General features: G+C 36.7%; 1 protein-coding gene across 8 annotated transcripts in view; it reads left to right on the top strand.

Annotated features, from left to right (window-relative positions):
- Positions 1 to 25,044, top strand: part of CEP192 (centrosomal protein 192) — a 131,179-nt gene that overhangs the window by 28,243 nt on the left and 77,892 nt on the right. For all 8 annotated transcript variants that reach the window (XM_024580151.3, XM_045187728.2, XM_045187729.2 and 5 more), the window contains 4 exons: positions 12,363 to 12,690; positions 13,646 to 13,789; positions 22,527 to 22,591; positions 23,155 to 23,364. In XM_024580151.3, coding sequence (XP_024435919.2) covers positions 12,363 to 12,690; positions 13,646 to 13,789; positions 22,527 to 22,591; positions 23,155 to 23,364 — 747 coding nt within the window. The remainder of the gene's footprint in view (positions 1 to 12,362; positions 12,691 to 13,645; positions 13,790 to 22,526; positions 22,592 to 23,154; positions 23,365 to 25,044) is intronic.

Below are 25,044 nucleotides of genomic sequence, written 5' to 3'. Positions count from 1 at the left end.
GATGGCACTTAGGTTGCTTCCATATCTTGGCTATTATAAATATTGCTCCAGTGGACATATGGATGGATATGCCTTTTTGAATTGGTATTTAAAATTTTTTTGGATAAATAACCAGAAATGGAATTGCTGGGTCCTTCTTTGTCTCTTGTTCTATAGCCTTTGTTTTAAAGTCCGTTTTATCTGGTATAAGTATTGTTATACCAGCTCTTTTTTCATTTCCATTTTCATGAAATATTATTTTCCATCCTTTTACTTTCAGTCTGTGTGTCTTTTGATCTGAATTAAGTTTTGAGACAATATATGGTATGGGTGTTGTTTTCTCATCCATTCAGCCATCCTGTGTCTTTTCATTAGGGCATTTAATACATTTGCATTTAAAGTAATTGTGGATAGATATGTACTTCTTGCCATTTTATTGCTCATAGCTTTGATGTTTTGTTTCTTCTTCTTCAAAAGGATTCTTTAACATTTCTTGTAATACCGGTTTGGTGGTGATGAAGTCATTTAGGTTTTTTCTTGTCTGGGAAGTTCTATTCTTTGATTCTAAATGATAGCTTTGCTAGGTATAGTAATTTTGGTTGTGGGTCCTTCCTTTTCATCGCTTTGAATATTTCTTGCCAGTTTCTTTTGGCCTGCAAAGTTTCTGTTGAGAAATCAGCTGACAGTCTTATGGGAGCTCCCTTGTAGGTAACTAACTCCTTTTCTCTTGCAGCTTTTAAGATTCTTTGTATGTCTTTAACCTTTTCCCTTTTAATTATGATGTGTCTTGCTGTGGGTTTCTTTGGGTTCATTTTGTTTGGAACTTTGCATTTCCTGGATTTGTATGTCTGTTTCCTTCACTGGGTTAGGATACTTTTTCATCGCTACTTTTTCAAATAGTTTTTTAATTCCTCGTTTTCACTTTTCTTCTTCCAGCACCCCCCATGATTTAAATGTTAGTATGCTTGAAGTTGTCTTAGAGGCTTCTTAATACTATTCTCATTATGTTGGTTTCTTGTTTTTTGATGTTCTGATTGGGTGTTTTCTGCTTTCTTCCAAATTTCTGACTTGATCCTTTGCTTCATCTACTTTACAGTTAACTCCTGTGATGTATTCTTCATTTCAGTTATTGTATTCTTCATGTTTGAGTGGTTCTTTGTTTCCTGTATCTTTCTTGAAGTTCTCACTAAGTTCATCTACTCTTCCTCTAAGCTCATTGAGGATTCTTACAGACTGTGTTTTGAACTCTGCATTTGGTATATTATTTGTCTGCATTTTATTTAGTTCTTTTCCTGGAGTTTTGTTCTGTTCTTTCATTTGGGACATGTTTTTTTTTTTGTTACCTCATTTTTGCTTCCTTCCTGTTTTGCTTTTTATATATTAGTTAAAGCAGCTACGTCTTCCAATCTTGGTAGAGTTGGCCTTATGTAGTAGGTGTCCTATATGGCCCAGTGGTACATACACCCTGGTTACCTGATCTAGGTGCTCCAGGTATAGCCCCCCTCCATGGACTGTGTGTACCCTCCTGTTTTACTTGAGCCTTGATTACTGTTAGCATTTCAGTGGAAAGGATTTACCCCCAGGCTGATTGACTATAGCAGAGAATCTGCTGTGTAAGGGTAACCCCCTGGAGCAAGACTTGCTCCAAGTTATTGCAGGGCCCAATGTGTCCCCATTGAGTGTGTCACTCATGGAGTTGGTTGGGTGATGATTCAGTATGGTCTGAAGCTGTCCAGAAGTTCAAGATCAGCTGCCACTTGGGGCTACCTAGTATGAGCTAAAAAGTGATCTGCAGATGGACTTTGAGGTATCCCAGGAGAGGCCAAGCTGCAAACCAAGGCTGGCTGCCACTAGTGCCAGGCCTGCAGCCACTTGGCAAGAGGTTCAGGGTGCACTGAGGGTAGATGCTGCTTGTTTTGAGTTTTTTCAACCTTTTGAGAGATTTTAGGAAAATCTGAGCATGAGCCAAGACAGGCTGTTTGTGTAGAAAAGCCATTGGAAATGGCTTGGGTGGTGGATCTGTGAGTTTGATGGGGCAGGGTCTCAGGGAATCACTGATGCAGGGTGACCGGTGTTAGCCATTTTGATGGAGACTCAGATATATTGCCTGCTTTCCAGCTCTGTGAGGGAAGGGCTTAGCAAAGGAACAATGGCCTCTGCTAGCACTTCTGTCTGGGAGATAGCTGCCCCTCCAGCCCCTGCCCTGAAGCCAGATAATTCATTTTTCCCCTTTTGTCCCTGGCTTATCATGAGATGCTCAGATACAGCGAGTCTAAGTCCATGCACAGACTCCTTAAGAGGAATGCCTGGGACTCCAGAAGCCCTCTTTCTCACTCAACCATAATCCTGTCTGGTTTTCCCAGATAGAAGTTATGGGGACTTCTCTTCCTGGCACTGGAACCCAGGGCTGAGGGTCCTGTGTGGAGCTGGGACCCCTTGCTCATCAGGGGAAACCTCTGCAGCAGTGTTATCCCTCCTGATGTTAATATATGTGCTGCTGAAGCGAGCAGTCCGTCCCAACTTTTAATTGCCACACATGGATGTGGGACGAGTGTATTCTATGTGTATACCTTTTACCAGTTAATGTGGCTTCTTTATATCCTTAGAGGACTTCTATTCAGCTAGATTTTAGTCATTTCTAAATGATAGTTGCTTTTGATGTGGTTGTGGGTTAATTTTAGTACCACATGTACCTAGTTCTCCATCTTGACCTTACTGCCATTCTATTTTCTGCCCTCACATAGCTGGAATCATACAGTATTTGTCTTTTTTTTTAACTGGCTTGTTTCATTTAGTATAATGTTTTTAAGATTCATCTATGTTACAGCATGTTTCAGAATGTCCTTTTTAGCTGAATATTTCATTGTACATATATACTTCATTTTGTTATATCCATTTATTCATCAGATACCTGGGTTGCTTTCACCTTTTGGCAACTGAAAAATGCTGCTATGAAGAAGAATGTACAACTATCTCTTTAATAAAGACATTCCTTTCAATTTATTTGAGTATATACCCTGAAGTGGAATTGCTGGATCACATAGTAATCCTATTTAAAAACTTTTAGCAACCACCATACTGTTTTCCATAGCTGCCACATCATTTTACATTCCCACCAGCAATGTGTGAGGGTTACACTTTTTTCACATCCTTTGTACCCATATATGTTTTTGTAATACATTACTTAGTTTTAATTTTTGAGCTTTATAACAAGAGCATTAATTTATATACAGTCTTCTGTGATTGGCTTATTTCATTCAGTATAACTGAGATTTTCAATATTATGTCATCTATCTCTAGTTCTTTTAGTTTCCTTAATGTATCTGACTCCGTTTTGGCTGTTGCCTTTTCTTTTATTTCTAGATAATATGTAATTCCCCTTCTTGTTTTCATGTAAAGTCTACGAATGGTTATTTATTAGTGTGTTTTCAATTTCCAAGTTTGTTACTTTTAATACACAACATGATGTTTATCATTTTAACTATATATGTACAGATCAGTGCATTAAATACATTTATAGTGTTGTACAATCATCACCAGAATCTATATCTAAAACCTTTTTATATTCCCTATGAAAAACTGTACCCATTAAAGAATAACATGTCTTTTTCCTGCAAAGGCCCTGTTACCTCTCTTCTATTTTCTGTCTCTATAAATTTGCATGTTTTAGGTACCACATATAAGTGGAATCATGCATTGTTTGTCACATGTCTGGTTTATTTCAATAAGAGGTTTTCGGGTTCATTCATGTTGTAGCATATATCAAAGTTTTAATTCATTTAATGGCTGAATATTCCACTGTATTTATATACCACATTTCATTTATATATTTTTTTCTGAAGATTTTGTTTATTTATTTTTAGAGAGAGGTGAAGGGAGGGAGAAAGAGAGGGAGAGAAACACCATTGTGTGGTTGTCTCTTGTGTGCCCTGTATTGGGTACCTGGCCCACAACCCAGGCATGTGCTCTGACTAGGATTCGAACCAGTGACCCCTTGGCTCACAGGCTGGTACTCAGTCCACTGAGCCACACTAGCCAGGGCTCATTTATATATTCATTTGTTGATGATTATGTGGGTTGTTTCCATCTTTTGGTTATTGTGAATCATGTAGCTGTGGACACCAGTGTTTAAATATTTGTTCCAGTCCCTGCTTTCAATTCTTTTGGATATATATAGCTAGGAGTAGAATTTGTGAGTCATATGGTAGTTCTGTGTTTAATATTTTTTAGTGTAACACAGGAGTGTCAAACCAGGGAGCTGCTTAAGTGTTTATGATACTCTGAAAAAAACCACCTGGTGGACTAGCTGATGTGGACATACTGTTTATTACTTATGCCACAGGGGGGTGTACTGATAATGGTGGGTTGGTGCGAAAGAGACCGCACCTCCTCCAGTCTGAGGCTTGTTACAAGTGGTCTGAGAAAAGGGAGTCATGTGTCCTTTCCGTGACTTTAAACTACATTACCGAGGTGTGTATGTGCAGAAAGAAAGGTCAAGAAGCAGTCACAGGACCAGAAGGTGCTCCCTCAAGGAAATAAAGAGGAAGTTACAATCCATTCCCAAAAGAATACACATTCCCTCACTGGTGGTGGAAGGTGCCAATCTTGAGTTACCCCACATCGAAGAATACTGAATAATGCCATACTGTTTTCCATAGCAGCTGCACCATTTTACATTCTGTGAGCAGTGCTTAAGGTCTCCAGTTTCTCCATCCTATTTAACACTTGTTATTTTCTCATTTTGATTATAGCCATCCCAATGAATGTGAAGTGGCATCTTGTTGTGGTTTTGATTTGCATTTTCCTAATGTCTAATGATGTTGAGCCTCTTTTCATATGCTTATCAGACATTTGTATGTCTGTGGAGAAATCTCTGTTAAGTTCTTTACCTATTTTTCAATTGGTTTGTTGGGTTTTCATTGTTGAAATGTGGACATTCTTTATATCATCTGATAGGAACCTGGTATCCAATATTCGATTTGTAAATATTTTCTGCCATCTGTAAGTTGTCTTTTTCTCTCTTACAGGTTCCCTTGATTAAAAAAACTCCTTTTTTTAAAAAAGATTTTATTTATTTATTTTTAGAGAGGGAAAGGGAGGGAGAAAAAGAGGGAGAGAAACATTTATGTGTGGTTGCTTGTCGCACACCCCCCTTTTGGGTACCTGTCCTGCAACCCAGGCATGTATCCTAGACTGGAAATCGAACCAGTGACCCCTCGCTTCGCAGTCCGATGCTCAATCCACTGAGCTACACCAGCCAGGACAAAAGTCCTTAATTTTGACACAGTGTGATTTATTTTTGCTTTTTCTTTCTGCTTTTGGTGTCATATCCATGAAATTGTTGTCAAATTCAATTCATAAAGATTTTCCTCTGTTTTCTTCCAAGAGGTTTTTATTTTTGGTTTGTTTGTTTTTCTTGTTCTTTTGTTTTCTTGTTACAGTTTTCGCTCTCACATTTAGGTTGCTGATCATTTTGAGTTAATTTTCATTTACAGTGTAAAATAAAGATCCAATTTCATTTTTTACAGCTGGATATCCAGTTTTCCTTCTAATTCCTTTTCTTTCTTTTTCTTTTCTAATAGCTCTGTCAACAACTTCTAGTACAAAGGTGAATAGCAGTGGTGAAAGCAGGCATTTTTGTCAAAAGAGAACTTTCAGTCTTTCACCATATTGGGTATGATGCTAGCTATGGGTTTAAAAAAATACATTTTATCAATTTCAGCAATTTTCCTTCTGTTCCTAGTTTTTTTTAATTTTTATAATTTTGTTTTTGTTATTCAAGCACAGTTGTCTCTATTTTACCCCCACCATGCCCCTTCCTGCTCCACCCATTCTTATATCTCACCCTCAAACCTACCCCTTTTGGCTTTATTCAGTGTCCTTTATACACATTTCTTGACGGCCCCTCCCCTATTTTCTCCCATTATCCTTCTCCCCACTCCTCTCTGGTTACTGTCAGTTTGTTTTTTATTTCAGTGTCTCTGGTTATATTTTTCTTGCTTGTTTGTTTTTTTGGTTAGGCTCCACTTATAGGTGAGAGCATATTGTATTTGTCTTTCACTGCCTGGCTTATTTCACTTAGCATAATGCTCCCCAGTTCCATCCATGCTGTCGTGAAGGATAGGAGCTCGTCTTTTTTTCTTTTTTCTTTTGCTGTGTAGTATTCTGTTGTGTAAATGTACCATACTACCCAAAGCAATTTATAGAGTCAACACAATCTCTATTAAAATACCAATGACATATTTCACAGGTACAGAATAAACATTTCAAAAATTTATGTGGAACCATGAATGACCCAGAATAGCCACAGCAATTTTGAGAAAGAATAACAAAGTAGGAGGGATCACAATACCTGCTGTCAAACTATATTACAAGGCCACTGTAATCAAAACAGTCTAGTACTGGCAAAAGAACAGACATATAGACCAATGGAACTGTTCTTAGTTTTAAGAGTTTCTTTATGAAAGGGCGTTGGATTTTTTGCATCAATTAAGATGGTCATGGTTTTTCTCCTTTTTTCCATTAATATGTTTTTACATCGATTCATTTTCTTATGTTGAACCACTCCTGTATTCTTGCATATATCCCACTTAGTTTTGGTTAATAATCCTTTTCATATGCTGTTGGATTTGATTTGCTAATATTTTCAGGATTTTTTTTTCATTTATATTCGTAAGGGATATTGGTCTATAATTTTCTGTTGATTTCTTCTGTTGGCTTTGATAACAGAGTAACTGTGCCCTTGTTCAATGAGTTAGGAAAGTGTTCCTTCCTCTCTTGTTATTTTGAAAATGTTTCAGAAGGTTTGGTGTTAATTCTTCTTTAAACATTTGGTAGAATTCAGTGGTGAAGCCATCTGGTTGAGGAGTTTTCTTTGTTGGAACATCTTTGATTACTTATCCATCTCTTGTGTTAGTTCTCTTGAGACTTTGTATTTCCTTCTATTTGGGTTTTCAAGGAATTTTTTCCTTTTCTTCTAGGTTATGTAATTTGTTGGCCTACTGTTCATAATGTTGTCTTATAATGTTTTATGTCCATAAAGTTGGTAGTAATGTCCCCACTTTTCCTTTCTGGCTTTACTTATTTGAATTTTCTCTCTCTGTTAGATAACTTTTGTGTGGTTTTTGACGATCTCCAGAACTAACTTTTTATTTCATTGATTTTTCTGTATTTTTCTTTTCTCTATTTTGTTTATTTTTACTTCAGTCTTTATTATTTCCTTCCTTTGCTTGCTCTGGGTTTATTCTTTTTTAGTTTCCTAAGGTATAAAGTTAGGTTACTGATTTGAAATCATTTTAATGTAGGCATTAACAGCTATAAAATTCCTTAAGAGTAGTGCTTTTATTGCATCCAGTCAGTTTTGGTATGTTGTGTTTTTGTTTTCATTTACCTTTTTAAATACTTTCTAAATTATTTTACCTTTTTAAATACTTTCTAAATTATTTTGTAATTTTTCTTTGGCCCATTGATTGTTTTAAGGTATATTGTTAATTGGTATATTTTGTGGATTTTCCATTTTTTTAAATTGATTTGTAACTTCATACTATAATGGTTGGAGAAAATACTTTGTATGATACCAGTTTTTTATATAATTATTAACACTTGCTTTTTGGCTTATCATAAAGTTTACCTTAAAATGGTCCTGTGTGCCCTTGAGAAAAATGTGTATTTGTTGTTGATTATTCTGTATGTGTCTATTTAAGTTCTCTATTTCCTTATCATCTGACTGCTTGTTGTATCTATAGGTGAACATCGGATATTGAAGTCTCCAACTAGTATTGTAGAACTACCTACCTATTTCTCCTTTCAGTTCTGTTAATTTTTGTCTCATATATTTTGAGAGTCTGTTTTTAGGTGTATAAATGTTTATTATATGTTCATTCTTTATCAAAACTTTCACTAGTGTATAATGTCCTTTTTTGTCCCTTGAAATATTTTTTGATTTAAAGTCTGTTTTATCTGATACTATTATAGCCACCCCAACTCTCTTTTGGTTACTATTTGCATGGAGTTTCGTCTATCATCCTTTCACATTAACTGGAGTTTACGGGCAAAGTTTTTCTCTGATAAGTGTAAGTGTTAAAATAGTCTCCAGAGTTCCAAAATTATCACTTAAGATGTTTTTGCCAGTGCAGTACAATTGTCTATGTGGAAAGACAGATTCCCAGTCCTTTCTTGTCTGCCATATTCCCTGACATCACTCCTCATTATCTTACATTTTATTTCTAAGTTTATAGGATTTTAATCAGAATTTGTTCTGGAGAAAGAATCTAATCCTTCTGAATGTTTTAGGTAAAGTATAGATTAATATATGTGTTTCATGGACATGAGAAAAATAAAAAATAAATGCTTTTAATGTAATCTGATAGTTGGTTTTTTAATGAGCCTATTAATCCTCCAACACTTAGTGTAGTTATTAATATTATATTTTATATTGTATTTTACTTCATGTAATATATGTTTCATGTCATTTTCAAAATTTTTATTGTAGTATTCCTTCCTGCTCTCATCTTTTCTCTCTACCCAATTTTTCCTTTTTGTGTAATTTGGAAGTTCTGTTATCATTTTTTATAGATTCAAAGATACACATTTTTCATATTTTAAGACTTCTAAAATCAATGTGTCTTTCAGTTACTGATATGTCATAGTTTAATATTTTCTTTTTTCCTGGTACATATGATAATGAAAAACATTAAAATCAATGGTTAGACTCTTTGAAGAATGTTATTTTTCCATTTTTTGGAGGGCATACTTCCTTTTCCCTTATTTATTGTGAGACATACTTTTCAGCTGTTATTTGAGACAGTATCAGCACGTTACCATCAGGGTGCTTTGTTACCTCATTGTTTCCCTTAGACTTCAGTAAGATGGGACTTTCAAATACAGTTGACCCTTGAACAAAACGGGTTTGAACTTTGTGGATCTATTTATATGCAGATTTTTTTCAATAAGTATACAGTTGCCCCTCTGTATCACTGGGTTTTGCATTCTCAGGTGAACCAATATTTGATTAAAAACAGTGTTTTTGATTTCTAGTTGGGAATTTATGAATGCAAAGGGCCTACTGTATGGATTGTTGTATGCCACTTATATAAGGGACTATAACAGACGTAGATTTTGGTGTCCATAGGGGTCCTAGAACCAATCATCTGTGGATACCAAGGGATTATAGTTAAGTTTTGCGGGAGTCAATAGTTACATGGGGATTTTCAACTACATAGTTGTGGTGCCTGTAACAGCATGTTAAGTGTCAACTGTACTTTCATTACCTCCTCTTGAAATCCCACCTCCTAAGAGACGTTTTTCTTTCTCACATTTCCTAATTCTTTTTTTACTTTATTTTTTATTTTTAGACAGAGGGGCAGGGAAGTAGAAAGAGAGGGAGAGAAACATCAATGTGTGGTTACCTCTCATGCACCCCCTACTGGGGACCTGGCCCGCAACCCAGGCATGTGCCCTGACTGCCACACTAGCCAAGGGATTTCCTAATTCTTAACTGTTGCTGAGAATTAAACTTTCCAAGTATAAAAAAAAAAAAAACCTATTTTGTGTTTGGTTTAAAAATTGTTAGAGAAACTGCATTGGTCTTTTGTTGTTGTAGTTGTTGTTGTTTTTAACAAATCCTAGTGTTTAGGGCAGGGGTGTCAAACTCATTTTCACTGGGGGCCATATCAGCCTCACGGTAGCCTTCAAAGGGCCAAAATAATTTTAGGACTGTATAAATGCAACTACTCCTTAACTGTTAAAGAGTTGAAATTACATTCACTCCTTTGAAGGCAACTGTGAGGCAGATGTGGCCCCCAGTGAAAATGAGTTTGACACTCAGGTTTGGACTAACTTTTAATATATAACAGCAGGAGAGCTGCTTTGCTATGTAGAAAACCCCATCCCAGAAGTAGGTCATCCACCAATGGTCCCTTGCTTGTGGGGAGAGGGAGTTGACTCTCCAGTGCCCCATGTCATTCTGCCTGGATGGTGTTCTGTCTTGGAGGTGTTCAGTTATAATCCTATACGTGGTATAGCTTTACCCCATAAAAGGGTTCAACCAAGCACATAAAGGGTTCAAGTGCACTTCATTAAAGAGTAGAGCAATTTTGCAGCCTATCATTACCTTTCTTTGAGATTGGGTTAAGTCACTTTATTGAGGAGGGAGCGTTTCCCACATTATGGTTCTTTACAATCTGTGCTAGTATCCTATGAAAAACAGTTACCTAGTTTTAAGTGGCATTTGTCTCCTTTGTCTTTTTTTCTATTAGGATAGTCATTATAACTTGTTTTTAGAAGCTCTCTGTATTAAAGAGATATTTTGATCCTTATGCATTTTATTTATTTATTTGGCTCAAACAACAGAAATTTATTTTTATTACAGTTCTGGAGAAGTCCAAGATCAGGATTTCATCAGGGTTTGCTTCTCCTTCCGCTTTGCTTCTTGGCTTTTAGGTGGCTGTCTTCTCCTTGTCTTCACATGGTCTTCATTCTGCTGATCTTTATGCATTACAGGCTTTAGTGTTTGTATTTATTTTCCAGGACTGCCCATATAAATTACCAAAAATTTTGCTACCTTAAAACAACAGAAATTTTTTCTCTTATAGTTCTAGAGGCCAAAAGTCTGAAACCAAGATGTTGACCTGGTATTCCTTGTTGTGGCAGCATTACTCTAGTATCTACCTTTGTCTTCACATGGCTTTTCCTTCTGTGTCCCTTGAAGTGTTGCTGTCCTTTCTCTTAGAGAAGCACAACTGACCCTTGAACAATGAAGAGGCTGGGGTGCTAGCCCAACACCCCCACACAGTCAAAAACCCTTACATAATTTTTTCCTCTTTCCAAACTTAACTACCATATTTTTCAGACTATAAGATGCACCTAAGTTTTAGAGGAGGAAAATGGGAAAAAAAAACCCCGCTCCACTGCCACCCCCTGTCCCCACAGTGAGCCTGGTAAGCTACATTTGGACTATAAGATGCACCCCCATTTTCCTCCCAAATTTGGGGGAAAAAGTGTGTCCTATAGTCTGAAAAATACTGTATGTCCTTTGGTATCTGCCAGTGATTGGTTGCAGACCTGCACAGATAGCAAAATCGAAAGATATTCAAGTCTGTTATATAAAATGGTACCTCACAATTCTTACAGTTGGTTCCCAAATGTATATGAAAAATATAGTATTCAATTTGTGGTTGGTTAAATCCATGGATGTGAATAAAACCCAGGGATATGGAGCATTGACTATGTATTTGGTTGAAAAAAATCCTCATATAATTGGACCTGCGCAGTTCCAACTTGCGCTGTTCAAGGGTCAGCTGCACACTACTCGCTGGGTTTAAGACCTATTCTAAATCCAGAATGATCTTATCTCAAGACCCTTAATTACATCTGCGAAGACCCTGTTTCCAAGTAAGGATGCAATTTACAGGTACCTTGGTAAGACTCAGGCATATCTTTTTTGGGAGACACAGTTTAACCCATGAGAGTGTTAACACTTAAAAGATGTTATTTACTGAAGAATACAAAATTATCCACCTGTGTTTTCTCCTGGTACTTTTATATCTAAACCTTTGAGCCATATGGAATTTATTTTGATACAAGGTAAAAATGTAAGTTTATTTTTGTATAACATTGTTAGAAGATCACCCAGTTAATACATAGTGACACTAGGATTTAAACCTATGATTTTATTTCAAATTCGCATCTTTTTACTACTTCCTTTAGTATTCGAACTTTAAAAACTTTGGCCAAGGGGCTCTTTTTGTTATACATCTTAGAAAAGACTGCTGTTACAGGCTTTATTGACCTTTATCATAGCTGAATATCTAAGAGTACTGTAGGCACTTGAGATTCTTTTCAGCAGTTGTTAGGAAAGAATAAGAAGTCCATTTGGGAAACTATGTTGGAGTATCTTGGCTTTGCAGCACTGACTTAATTTGCTGTTTCTGATGGAATTGTCATTGGATTCCTCAGGGAGGTTTGTAGTATTTGCTGTTTTACTCCTATTAAAAGATGTTAATATCTGTGTTTTGAAGGACTTACATTAATTTTATGAAGCTGGTCACACTAGTTTGCTTATCATCCTGCAGAGACTTTCAGTGGTAATGATAAAAGTTAAATTGATATTTCTAACATCCTGTAATGAAGTGAACATGTTGGACCCATTTTCAGTACCTGAATGTGTAGATTTATGTTTGCCACAACCACATTATGAATTTTGGTTTTCATAAATTGTGTAACATTGGGTCTTACATTATCTAGAAGAATATAGTGAATACTGAATAGTCTGTTCTTTTATATAATAAACATTTAATGTCAACTACACAGTTTTTACCCATAAAATCTTGGAGTGAGTTATGAATAACAAAACTTACTTTTGACTCTTTTATTGCTTTTTAAAGGAAAACACAAGTGAAGAATTTCTGGTGAAGACTATCAGGGCTGCTAATGCGAAACCTAACGCTGATTATTTTCTTGACACAAATGTCAATAAAGATGATTTTGACTTGATAAACCCTTTCAAACTGGAGTCAGAGTCTCCTCTTCAAAATAAGCATTTGGCATCAGCTACAGATACTGAAATTCCTCAAGTGTTCATTCAAAAAAATATTAATGTAGCATCTTTGAAGCCCATTAGCGACAACAGAATTAATTCCACTATTTTCCAGTCACCAACTAGCAAAAGGCGAACATGTGAATATTATGAGTCCAGTGAAAAGATTAAAGACCGTAAGTGGGCTTTAAAAAAAAAAAGTAAAGAAATATATAAAATGTATATATGTTTTTAACAATATATTTCTAAGTGGAACTTGTCTAATCTTTCATATTAAAATATTTACATATTTTATGAATTTAAAAAATGGTATCTTTAAAATGAATATCACACTGAAAGTGAAGAAGGAAGCCCCTGCCCCTCCAAAGTAGAAGCCAAAGGAAAGGTTTGGAGGCAAAGAAGCAGTGCTGAAATGTGTCCAGAGACACACAAAAAATGAAGAACCACACATCACTCACTTTTTGAGTGCCCAAGACACTGTGGCTTGGGCGGAAGCCCAAATATCCTTGTAGGAGTACTGCCTACAGGAGAAACAAGCTTGATCACTATGCTATCTTCAGGTTCCCTCTGACTACCAAGTCAGGCATGAAAAAGGTAGAGGAACACTTGTGTTCATTGGGGATGTCAAGGCCAACAAACACCAGATCAAAGAAGCTATGAAGAAGCCCTGTGACACTGACATAGTCGACACCTTCATTAGGCCTGAGAGAGAGAAGAACACATGTTTGACAGGCTGCCAACTATGGGTATTGCCATCAAAATTGGGACAATAACTGAGTTCAGCCGGCTAATTCTGAATATAAAATTTTTTCATTATAAATAAATAATAAAAATTAAAAATGGTATCTTTAGTCATAGAACTGGTTGGAATACACCTTTGTAAGTTGTCTTTTCCTTTTTCCTGAATTCTCCATTAGAGACTTTTACAGTAGTTAAGATTGATTTATCCAGCATCACAGAGATACTTCTCCTTGGGGGAAATGGATTTTCCTTTTATTTAACTAGTTTTGGGCAGATTTTAGTGTTGTGGATAACTAAGATAAGGCAACTAAATAAAACTATTTAAGAATGTTATATCATTTTACTTGTTGCATATGTCATTGGATATTTTTGGAATTTTTTTTTTTTTAGAATCTGATATACCACAGAGTGTGGTTTATCAAAATGAAGAAGGTAGATGGGTCACTGACCTTGCCTATTATACATCTTTTAATGAAGAACAAGATTTAAATATGTGTCTAACTGATGAGATGAATGAAGACTTCAGAACTGGTTGTAAGTGTATATTGATAACCACTGTACCATTTTCATTGTTTCTGTTGGTGTTCTGATGCTTGGTCATATCAAATCCTTTCTAGAATATACAATAGTTAGCTCTTCACTTTTTTTATAGGCACAAAGTCTTGAATTAATGCTAATCATTACAGAGTAAGCTGAGCCCTTTCTTTATGCAAGGACAGTGAATCAAAGGATGAGTATATTAAGAACATAAATTAAGTTTGTGGATTAGCAGTGAATGGAAAACTATAGTAAATCTGCAGAATATGTGATATACTGCTGGGCTGCTAAGGCCTCTGATCCCTAACACCTCTAAACTGGGGATGAGGAAAGCATGCAGTGGCCTGTCAAGCCCAGTCTTACTTTTAATAGGCTTAGTATGTTCCAGAGAAAGAAGTTATTCTAACTGTTCCTTGTACTGAATTCTGAAACATCTGTTGATGTGTAAGTACAGAGATAAGGCATTTTTCTCAGTACTTAAGAAACTGTCCATCAGCTAAGAAGGATAAGACAAGAATACATATCAATAGCACCATAAGAAATACCAAGCAGTCCGGCCAAGATGTAAATGTAAGTAGAAACACGTTGCTTCATTGCTCAACCAAAAGAAGGATAACAAACAATTTAAAACTGAAAAACAACCAGCACTGCCAGAAAATGAAATTGCATGGAAGTCTGACGAAGGAGTTAAAGAAGAAACATTCATTCAGACTGTTAGGATGGATGGATACAGGTAGGTGGGGCAGAGAGGATGTGCAGCAAGGCAGTAGCTGGTGGACAGAATTTTCCATGTTCACATGCAGATAGTCCAGGAGGAACAATTGGGGAGTGAGACAAACTGCCGACCAAGATCTCCATGTGGGGAAATAAAGCCTCATAAACTCTGGCTGGAAAATCCTGTGGGGGTTGTGGTGGGGCAAGAAACTCCCAGTCTCACAGGAGAGTTTTTTGGAGAGGCCCGTGGGATCCTAGAATGTACACAAGCCCACCCACCTGTGAATCAGCACCTGAAATGGCCCAATTTGATTGTGGGAAGCGAGGGAAGTGACAGAAAGTGGGGCGAGAGCAGAGCAAGCAGCTCTGACTGGTCAGTTCGGTCTCTGACCCCTCCTCCACATACACCGTAATAGAGCCAAGTGGGTTGCCCTGCCATGGTGAATATCTAAGGCTCTGCCCCTTATAATGTAACAGGTGCACCGAGACAAAGAAATGTCCAAATGAAAGAACAAATGAAAACTCCAGCAAAAGAACTAAGAAACGAGGAGTTAGACAAACTGTCAGATGCAGAGTTCAAAACACTAGTAATCAGGATGCTCAGAAATGATTGAGTCTGGTCGTAAAATGAAGGAACAAATGAAGGTGATACAAAGTGAAATAAAGGAAAATATACAGGGAACCAACAGTGAGGGGAAGGAAACCGGGACTCAAATCAACGAGTTGGAACGAAAAGAAGAAATAAACATCCAACCAGAACAGAATGAAGAAACAAGAAATCAAAAAATGAGGAGAGGCTTAGGAACTTCTGGGACAACTTTAAACATTCCAACATCCAAATAATAAGGGTGCCAGATGGAGAAGAGGAAAAGCAAGAAATTGAAAACTTACTTGAAGACATAATGACGGAAAACTTTTCCAATCTGGCCAAGGAACTAGCCATGGAAGTCCAGGATGCTCAGAGTCCCAAAGAGTTTGGACCTAAGGAAGCACACACCAAGGCACATCATAATTACATTACCCAAGATTAAAGATAAGGAGAGAATCTAAAGCAGCAAGACACAATTAGACAATTACCTACAAAGGAGTTCCCATAAGTCTAGCAGCCTGATTCTTCAAAAGAAACCTTGAAGGCAAGAAGGGGCTGGAAAGAATTATTTGAAGTTATCAAAGGCAAGGACCTACATTCAAAATTACTGTATCCAGCAAAGCTGTCATTTAGAATGGAAGGGCAGATAAAGTGCTTCCCAGATAAGATCAAGTTAAAGGAGTTCAAGCCCTGGCTGGTGTAGCTCAGTGGATAGAGTGTGGGCCTGTGAACCAAAGGGCCGCTGGTTCAATTCCCAGTTAGGGCACATGCCTGGGTTGCAGGCCAGGTCCCCAGTAGGGGGTGCTTGAGAGGCAACCACACAATGATGTTTCTCCCTGTCTTTCTCCCATCCTCCCCATCTGTCTAAAAATAAATAAATAAAGTCTTTCTTTTTGAAAAATGAAGGAGTTCACCACCACCAAGCCCTTATTATATGAAATGTTAAAGGGACTTACCTAGGAAAAAGAATATCAAAAGGTATGAAGAGTAAAATGACAACAAACAGCTATTAACAACTGAACCTTAAAAACAAAAACAAAAACTAAATAAACAACTAGAATAGGAACAGAATCACAGAAGTGAAGATCACATGGTGGGTATATCAGTTTGGAGAGGGAGGGAGAGAATGGGGGAGGAAGTTACAGGGAATAAGAAGCATAATTGGTAGGTAAAAAATAGACAGTGGGAGGTTAAGAGTCATAGGAAATGGAGAAGCCAAGGATTTACATTTACAACCCATGGACATGAGCTAAGGGAGATGGAATGCTGGTGGGAGGGTGGGTGCAGGGCTGAGGGGGATAAAAGGGGAAAAGAATAGGATGGCTGTAACAGCATAATTAATCAAATATACTTAAAAAATATATACCAACCAAATGCTTTGGAGTTTAGAAGTGAAATAACATGCTTGAGTAGGTAGCAGAAGGATTTCACATAGGTTGTTTTTGAAGTTAAGTTTCAACAAGTAAATATTTGGGGGCATGAGAAATTTCAAATGGATTGGAAACCCACTGAAAGAGAATGAGATGACATAGCATGGATGTGTTTTGAGAATAATTAATAGTTTAATGTGACTGGCATTTATGGAAAGACATGGAATCAGGAGGGCCGTATAAAATGGTGAGATGAAGCTGAAGAGGAACAGTAGGGTTGCGCAGTGTGTAGAGCTTTGATTACCCAAAAATACAGGGCTTGTTTGGTAAGTAGTATGGAACCACTGATGAGTTGCTTGTCCAAGTTGCTTTGGAAGTCCTCTGACAGTGATGGTCAGGTGAATGAAAGAGATGCCTTAGGATGTTTTAGAAATCTAGGTGTCATTGTGAGAATGAAAAGAAAGTAGCTAATTAAAGATGTGGAGATAGAATGGTTAGAATTTTGTGGCTGGATTTCAGTAGATAGAGTCAAGAAAAGATTGAGATTGGCCATCTGTTAGTTGGGAAAATGCCAATACTATTAAATGAGATGGGGCAGAAACTAGAACTTTGGATGATTGTGTTTTGAGCTGGGAATATTTGGTAGTTGGAAATATGATTCGGAAATTGGAGGTAAAGTTACTTTTAGAGCTTGCTCAATGATATCTTGATTTAGAAAGGACTAGGGTACACATTGGGTAGTGAATATTGACTTTGTCACCTAAGTCAATGATAATGGCATTCTTAGGTGTTGCTGGTGACAGTGTAAATTGATACAAACATTATGGAAGCTTGTTTGGCAGTATCTTGTGGTGATGAAATTTATGAACTTTATACTTTATGACCCAGTTAGTATATATACCCAGTATATGAGGTGTATATATTCACCAAAGACATATACTAAAAATGTTTATAGCAGAACTGTATATGAATACATTGGTTCTACACTAGAAACTCTGAAATTCCCATTAACAGTGGAAGGAAATGGATTGTTTTTATTCATACATTGCAGTGCTATGTAGCAATGGGAATGAATGATGTGTAACCACTTGTAGCAGTTTGGATGAGTTTCACAAATATGTTGAATAAAATAAGGCTGACTAAGAATGCGTACTATGTAATTCAGTTTGTATACAGTTCAAACATACCCTGCTCTGTGAAGTAAGAAGGAAGGGTAGTGGTTACTATGGAAAAGGCCTATAGTGACAGAAAGGAGCTTCAGAGGCCTTTGGGGTTCTGTCAGTGATTTGTTTCTTGATGTGGAGTGTTGATGTGTGCACACATGTGTTCAGATTGTGAAAATTCATTGAGTTGTGCACTTATATATACTTTTCATAGGTATATTATGCTTTGATAAAAAATTTTTAAAATTAGTCAAACTGAGAAAAAAATGTAATTCGTATTATAGATTAAGGGCCCATTTCTAATAAATAATAAGAAAAAGACAAACTACTCAGTGTACAGTTGGGCAAGGATGTAAACAGACTATAGAAAAGGAAATAAAAATGTTTGTTAAACATACAAAATCGTTCATTTTTACTTATAGAAAGATAGAGAGTGAAACCAGTCCAAGCTAGTATTTTTCAGTTATTTCATTGGCAGTGATCCAAAAGTTTGATAATAAAACTTTGTTGGTGTGAGGGAAATTCTGGCACTTGATAGGCACACACTCTAGGTGTTGCAATACTGCAGCATCTAACAAAATTACAAATGTATATTTTATTTAACCAAGCAGTTCTCATGGGAATTTATTCTTCAGATACACTTGAATTAAGGGCATGTGATGTAAGTGTAATGTTATTACTTGCACATTGTTTATAATAAAAGGATGGAAGCAACATGGATGTGCAAAATAGGGGACCAAGTAAGGTACATCCATATAAGGAAATTCCCTGTGGCTATAAAAAAAATGGTAAAGAAACTCTAGTTACTGCTATAGAATGAATGATCACCAAAATAAATTAAAAGTCCAAGACATAGAAAAGCATATAAAATATTCTAACATTTGTGTAAAAAGGAGGAAGAGGGTAGGACACGCATGTATTTATAAATGCATACAGTGGAGAGATTCTTAAAAAAATGGACTGCAGGAAAATCTAGCTGCCTGAACTCAAAAATCAAATAGATTAAAATAGCTAAGAGTTTCAGGGGTACTTACATACTGGTTGCTTCTGGAGGTGTGGTACGTGGGGTTAGAGATGTAGGGGAGACACTCAGAAAAGAATGGCCCAAAGGTATAATTTTTATACTTCAAAGTCATTTTATTTTTTTTATTTTTAAATATATTTTATTGATTATGCTATTACAGTTGTCCCATTTCCCCCACTTCATTCCTGTGTGCCCTCCACACCCCTACCACCTGCATTTCCCCCTTTTAGTTCATGTCCATGTGTCATATATATAAATTCTTTGGCTTCTACATTTCCTATACCATTCTTAACCTCCCCCTATCTATCTTCTACCTACCATTTATGCTACTTGTTCTTTGTACCTTTTCCCTCTCTCTCCCCACCAGTATACTCACCCACTGATAAACCTCCATGTGATCTCCATTTCTGTGATTCTGTTTCTGTTCTAGTTGTTTGCTTAATTTGTTTTTGTTTTGGTTTAGTTGTTGATAGTTGTGATGTTGTCATTTTACTGTTCGTATTTTTTATCTTCTTTTTCTTAGATAAGCCCCTTTAACATTTCATATAAAAGGGCTTGCTGATAATGAACTCCTTTAACTTGACTTTATCTGGGAAGCACTTGATAAGCCCTTCCATTCAAAATGATAGCTTTGCTGGATACAGTAATCTTGGATGTAGGTCCTTCTCTTTCATGACTTCAAATCTCTCTTTCCAGTCCCTTCTTGCTTGCCAAGGTTTCTTTTGAGAAATCAGCTGACAGTGTAATGGGAACTCCTTTGTAGGTAACTATCTCCTTTTCTCTTGCTGCTTTTAAGATTCTCTCCTTACCTTTAATCTTGGCTAATGTAATTATGATATACCTTGGTGTAAACCTCCTTGAGTCCAACTTCTTTGGGACTCTGAGCTTCCTGGACTTCCTGGAAGTCTATTTCGTTTGCCAGATTGGGAGGTTCTCCATTATGTTTCAAATAAGTTTTCAATTTCTTGCTCTTCCTCTTCTCCCTCTGGCACCCCTATGATTTGGACGTTGGATCATTTATAGTTGTCCTGGAGGTTCCTAAGCCTCTCGTCATTTTTTTGAATTCTTCTTCATTCTGTTCTGGTTGAATGTTTACTTCTTCCTTCTGGTCCACACTGTTGATCTGAGTACCAGTTTCCTTCCCATCACTCTTGGTTCCCAGTACATTTTCCTTTATTTCACTTGGCATAGCCTTCATTTTTTCATTTAATTTGCAACTGTGTTCAACCAATTCTGTGAGCATCCTGATTATCAGTGTTTTGAACTGTGCATCTGATAGGTTGGCTATCTCTTTGTTTCTTAGTTGAATTTTTTCTGGAGCCTTTTCTCTCATTTGGGCCATTTTTTTTTTTTTTTTTTTTGTCTCGGGGTGCCTGTTATGTAGTAAGGAGTGGAGCCTTAGGTGTTCACCAAGGTGGGGGGATCCCAGGTCTCCCTGTTGTGATGCTGTATGTGGGGAAGGGGTCTGAGAGGGAACAGTGCTGCTTGCTCTGCTCTCTGCCTGCTTTCAGTCACTTCCCCCACTACCCACAATCAAATTGGGCCTCTCTGGTGCTGATTCCCAAGTGGGTGGGCTTGTGCATGCTCTAGGCCTCTGTGGGTCTCTCCAATGAACTCTCCTGTGAGGCTGGGAGTTTCTCTTGCTGCCGCCTCAACCCCCTACAGGTGTTTTCAATCAGAGGTTTGAGGCTTTATTTCCCTGCTTTGGAACTCTGGGTTGCATGGTCTGTCTTGCTCCCCAGTTGTTCGTCCTGCACACGAATGTGGGACTGCACCGTCCTGCAGCTGCTGCCTTGCTGGGAGTCCTCTCCACCCTGGCTGTGTGTCTGTGCCCCTCCTCTGGGTCTGGATGAATGTTTCTTCTTTATCTCCTTGGTTGTTGGACTTCCATACAGTACAATTTTCTGTCAGTTCTGGTTGTTTCTTGTTTTTAAATTTGTTGTTGTCCTTACTTTGGTTGTGCAAGGAGGCACAGTGTGTCTACCTACACCTCCGTCTTGGCTGGAAGTCCCCAAGTCATTTTAAGTGAAAACTTACCTATTTAACAAAGTTTCAGAAGATTTACTTGAGATACTAGTCCTTTACTCCTTTCTGCCCTCTAATAGTTCTGTATACCTGAGGTACTACATTACTTCCATTTATGGCCTTGGATTTAAACACTGGGCAGAGGTGTAGGGGAGTGGGACATAGGGTCACTTCAGAATTTAGCAACTAGAGCCTTAAGGTGACATTTGCAAGTACTATTTTTAGATTTGGCAAATAATTGGGCATAGACTCACGAAAAATGAAGTTTTACTTTCCCATAATTTGTGCCTAATTTCTAATGGGCATGAACGGTAACAACATTACTGTAGATTTTTAACTGAAGAACCTCAAAATTCCAAGACAGAGCATAGGAATATAATAAATAGCAGTTGGAGCTGTTAACGATTTAAAAACGTGATATTCATTGAAATAAGTTTTCTGGGTTACCTCTTTCTTTTTAAATTTTATTTTTTAATTAAATTTATTGGAGTGACTGACATTGGTTAGGATTAAATGGGTTTCTGGGTTACCTCCTTAGGGGCTGATTTCCCACTTCCCTTCTATTGAATGTTAGATTTAGTTGGTTGATACTTTCTCATTTTAGTGCAATAGGTTTTTTAGCTTATGGGACCCCACAGAGAATTTTCATAGAAAACTTTTTATGTAGAAGATACTATTTATTTGAGATACTATTTAGCATGTGATTTTGGGAGCTAATGGTTCTAGTGATGCTCATTCATACCTCTAGGTTAGAATGTGTTTATATAAAATAAAGGTAAAGAACCAGCACTATCCTAACAAGTAGGAATCCTGATCTATCTATGGTGCTCTACTTTTCGTAACTGGAAATATTCTTTTGTATCTATTCTCATTTTGTCTCAAGATGTTAATATTGTAATGTGAGGGTTTCCAAAATGGCAGTTTGGATCTGATTAGCCCTTGGTGGAATCATGAGAGGGAGAAATCTCTTTTTTGGGCCACAAGTATTCGTTCTGGGTTGTTACTCACCTTTCCCCTTCCTGCTACTATTCTGAAGTACCAGGCAAAGGCCTAGAGTGTATAACAGACAGGCAGTCTAGAGTCTAACCTGCAGACTTTTCTGAATTAGCCAACATGTTTAAAATTCTCTTTAATTCTAATACCTTGAGCAGGAGCATATGCTTTCTAGTTTGCCATTGTCCTGCCATTCCCTATTGTGTTACGCCTGGCCCTCTTTGTTCACTCGCCCCTGAGGCATTTAGTTTGTGGCTTTGGCTTGGAGGTTGATTTGGGTCCACTCATTTCCCTAAGGTGAAGTGAGTTCCTCATAGGAACCTTGAGGACAGATACCTGGTGACCACTAGTCCCTGTTCGCCCAGGCTTTGGGGTTTGCTGGGATATGGAACTTTTCCTTTCTAAAACTGGGACAGTTATTGGCAAACAGGTGATTGGGCACCCCCACAGACATCTTCATGATGAATTTATGGAATGGCTTATCAGTTCGATTTGTTCAGGTGACATCCCAAGGCTATTCATTGGGGAGTACCTTAACTTGAGTGTGCCAAATCTTCAAAGATAAAATTAATATGAATCTTTTAAAAACAAAAAGCTTACATTGTAAACCCCTTTAGTAAGTTGGGGCACACTAGTAACTGATGAAATCAATTACAATAGGGTATTGATTAGCAAAAGTTTCAGAACTATGGACTATAAACTTAACGTATATGCATCAGTTGTGTGGTAGAAAGGTTTCGCATAGTTTAAAAATATTTTATTTCTTTAGTATTTTATTTCCTAACTAGCTAAGTTTTATTTATATGCTCGTATTTAATTGGCATTACTATAATTTTATACACCTATTCTTTTTAAGCTGAGGCAATGAATTTGATTGCACAAGACGAAGAAGAATTTAATAAAGAGCACCAATTCATGCAGGTTTGTATTTTATTGACATAAATCAAATTTTAACAATTTTCCTGTATTAACTTAAATGTAGCAAATTTTTATTTCTATCTCAATATACATAGTATGGAATTACTGTTGCTTTTCTCATACTTCAATAATTTCTGCTTTTTTTTCTTCACAGTCTAAATTATTAATTGAAAAACAACTAGCATACTGAAATAATATTTAATTTGCTTAAAAATCACCTTACTTCCATAGTTTTTTAACCATGTTTTAAAATGAGGTAATTGTATTTGTTTTTATTAAAAATATCTTTATTTCTAAAGATTTATATTTAATGAAAATCAGTGTTTGATTAAGCAACATATTAAAACAATGTATATTATAACTCAAGTTTGAAAAACTAAATTTCTCTTCTCCCGGACTTCATTACTGTATTAGCTGGTTAAGCTTGAATTTGTCTAAATTTTAAAAAAATTCAAATGCTTAAATTTTCTTAGTTGTGTTTTGTTTGTTTTATTTTTTTTGAACATGAGAAGAATAGAAAAAGGGCTTTCTGTGGAAATAAAATGAAACAATAATTTTCTTTCTAGGAAGAAAATATAGATGCCCAGAACACTTCCTTTGCACTAGGAGATGTGTCATGGGGAACTTCAATTAATTACAATTTGTTGAGGAAATCACTTAGCACATCAGATTTGAACAAAGATGATGCCAGTTATTTGCGTCTATCTTTAGGAGAGTTCTTTGCTCAAAGATCTGAAGCTCTTGGTTGCCTTGGTGGTGGTTACAATGTGAAAAGAGTAAGTATAATACATGCTGGAAGTGGTTAAATTGACTAGTCATTATATTTTGAATTTTATGATGGATTTTGAATTTAATACCTATAGCATAGTATGTCTACAGCAGAGACAGAATAGAATAGAATAGAGACAGCAGAGACAGCACTGTTAGAATATTTGATTTAATAGTTAGACTAACCCAGTCTTAGCTCTGTCTTTTAACTAGTTCTATGACATGGAACAATTTATTTAACTCTTCTATGCCTTAACTTTCCAATTTCTAAAATGGAATGTTATTTTATAGAGTTTTATAAGAATTAAATGTCATGGTGCATGTGAAGTATTTAGCTCGAAATCTATCATGCAGTAATATTGAATACCTGTTATTTGCTATTGTTATGTAATTGGTTGGTGGGAGGAATTTAAAAATTGGTTTTTTAAACTGTTGCTCAAAAACATATTTTGAAATATAGGAGTGTTTGGTTTAATAAGATGTAATACATGTAAGAAAATAAAAATGCAAGCAATAGTGATAAGTTCTGTGGAGAACCAGTAAGGATAAGGTGCTGCTTTAGCTGTGATGGTCAGGGTGACATCTTAGGAGATGGTATTGAACTGGGACCTAAATGATGAGAAAGAAGGAGGCAATCGTCAAAGATCTGGATGGAACCTGTTCCCACTACATGGAGACTGGAGTGTTATATTGGAGGAAGAAAAAGTAGGCAAATAGAGCTAATGTGAATTTATAGAACTTAAGTTTGAAACTAAACTGTGGGTGGGAGAGTAGGGTAAGGTAGGATGAACTAAATGGTAGAGTAGGCAAGAGCCAGATCACGAAGGGTCCATGTAGGATTTGTATTCACCTGAAATTAATTGGCAAGAAATTCTTGGAGGCAGGGAGCAACTTTGTTGTGGTACCTGTGCTAATCTCTTAAGTGTGACAGAATGCTACCTTGTATGTCAGGGGCCTGGTTGGAGGAAGAGTAGAAGCAGGCAGAGACTTAGTATATGGGAAGAGACACAATGAAGTCTGGATTCTAGGATGATACTAAACAAACAGAAAAATTTAGGGATTCAAGAGTTCTTTTAGAGTTAAAGTCAAAGGACTTGTCGATAAATTCCATATAGGGAATTAGGGTTATTGGACAGAGTGTTTATTAATACTGGATTTCACTAAGAGTATAATTTAAAATAATAGCTATGGTGTTAGAACTCACAGTTTATCTACAGAACTTAAATTTGAAAGTGAACTGTGGGTCCAATCTGTGCAATAAATTAAAACATGAAAATACTTTAGAGAGGTGGGTTTTGCTGCCAGGATCAATTGGAATTTTTGACATCGTGAGTGAAGTTGAAGAGTAACTGAATTCCTGTTAAACAGTTTAGCAAAACACTGGATCATGGAAAAATGGATCTATCATTTGGAATTTCTATTTTGGTATTAGTTATGAAATGTTACTTGCATTGAAATCGCTGAATAAAGGGAAGAAATTTCCAAGTGAAGATTGACCAAAAATTGAATGCATTTAATGAATTCACATTTTTTAAAAGATTTTATTTATTTATTTTTAGAGAGAGGGAAAGAGAGGGAGAAAGAGATAGAGAAACATCGATGTAACATCAGTTGGTTGCCTCTGGCACGTCCCCAACTGGGGAACCTGGTCCGCAACCCAGGCGTGTGCCCTGACTGGGAATTGAACC

This window comes from Desmodus rotundus, chromosome 10, assembly GCF_022682495.2.
Source record: "Desmodus rotundus isolate HL8 chromosome 10, HLdesRot8A.1, whole genome shotgun sequence".
Lineage (NCBI taxonomy): Eukaryota > Metazoa > Chordata > Mammalia > Chiroptera > Phyllostomidae > Desmodus > Desmodus rotundus.
This window is presented reverse-complemented; position numbering and strand designations above follow the sequence as displayed.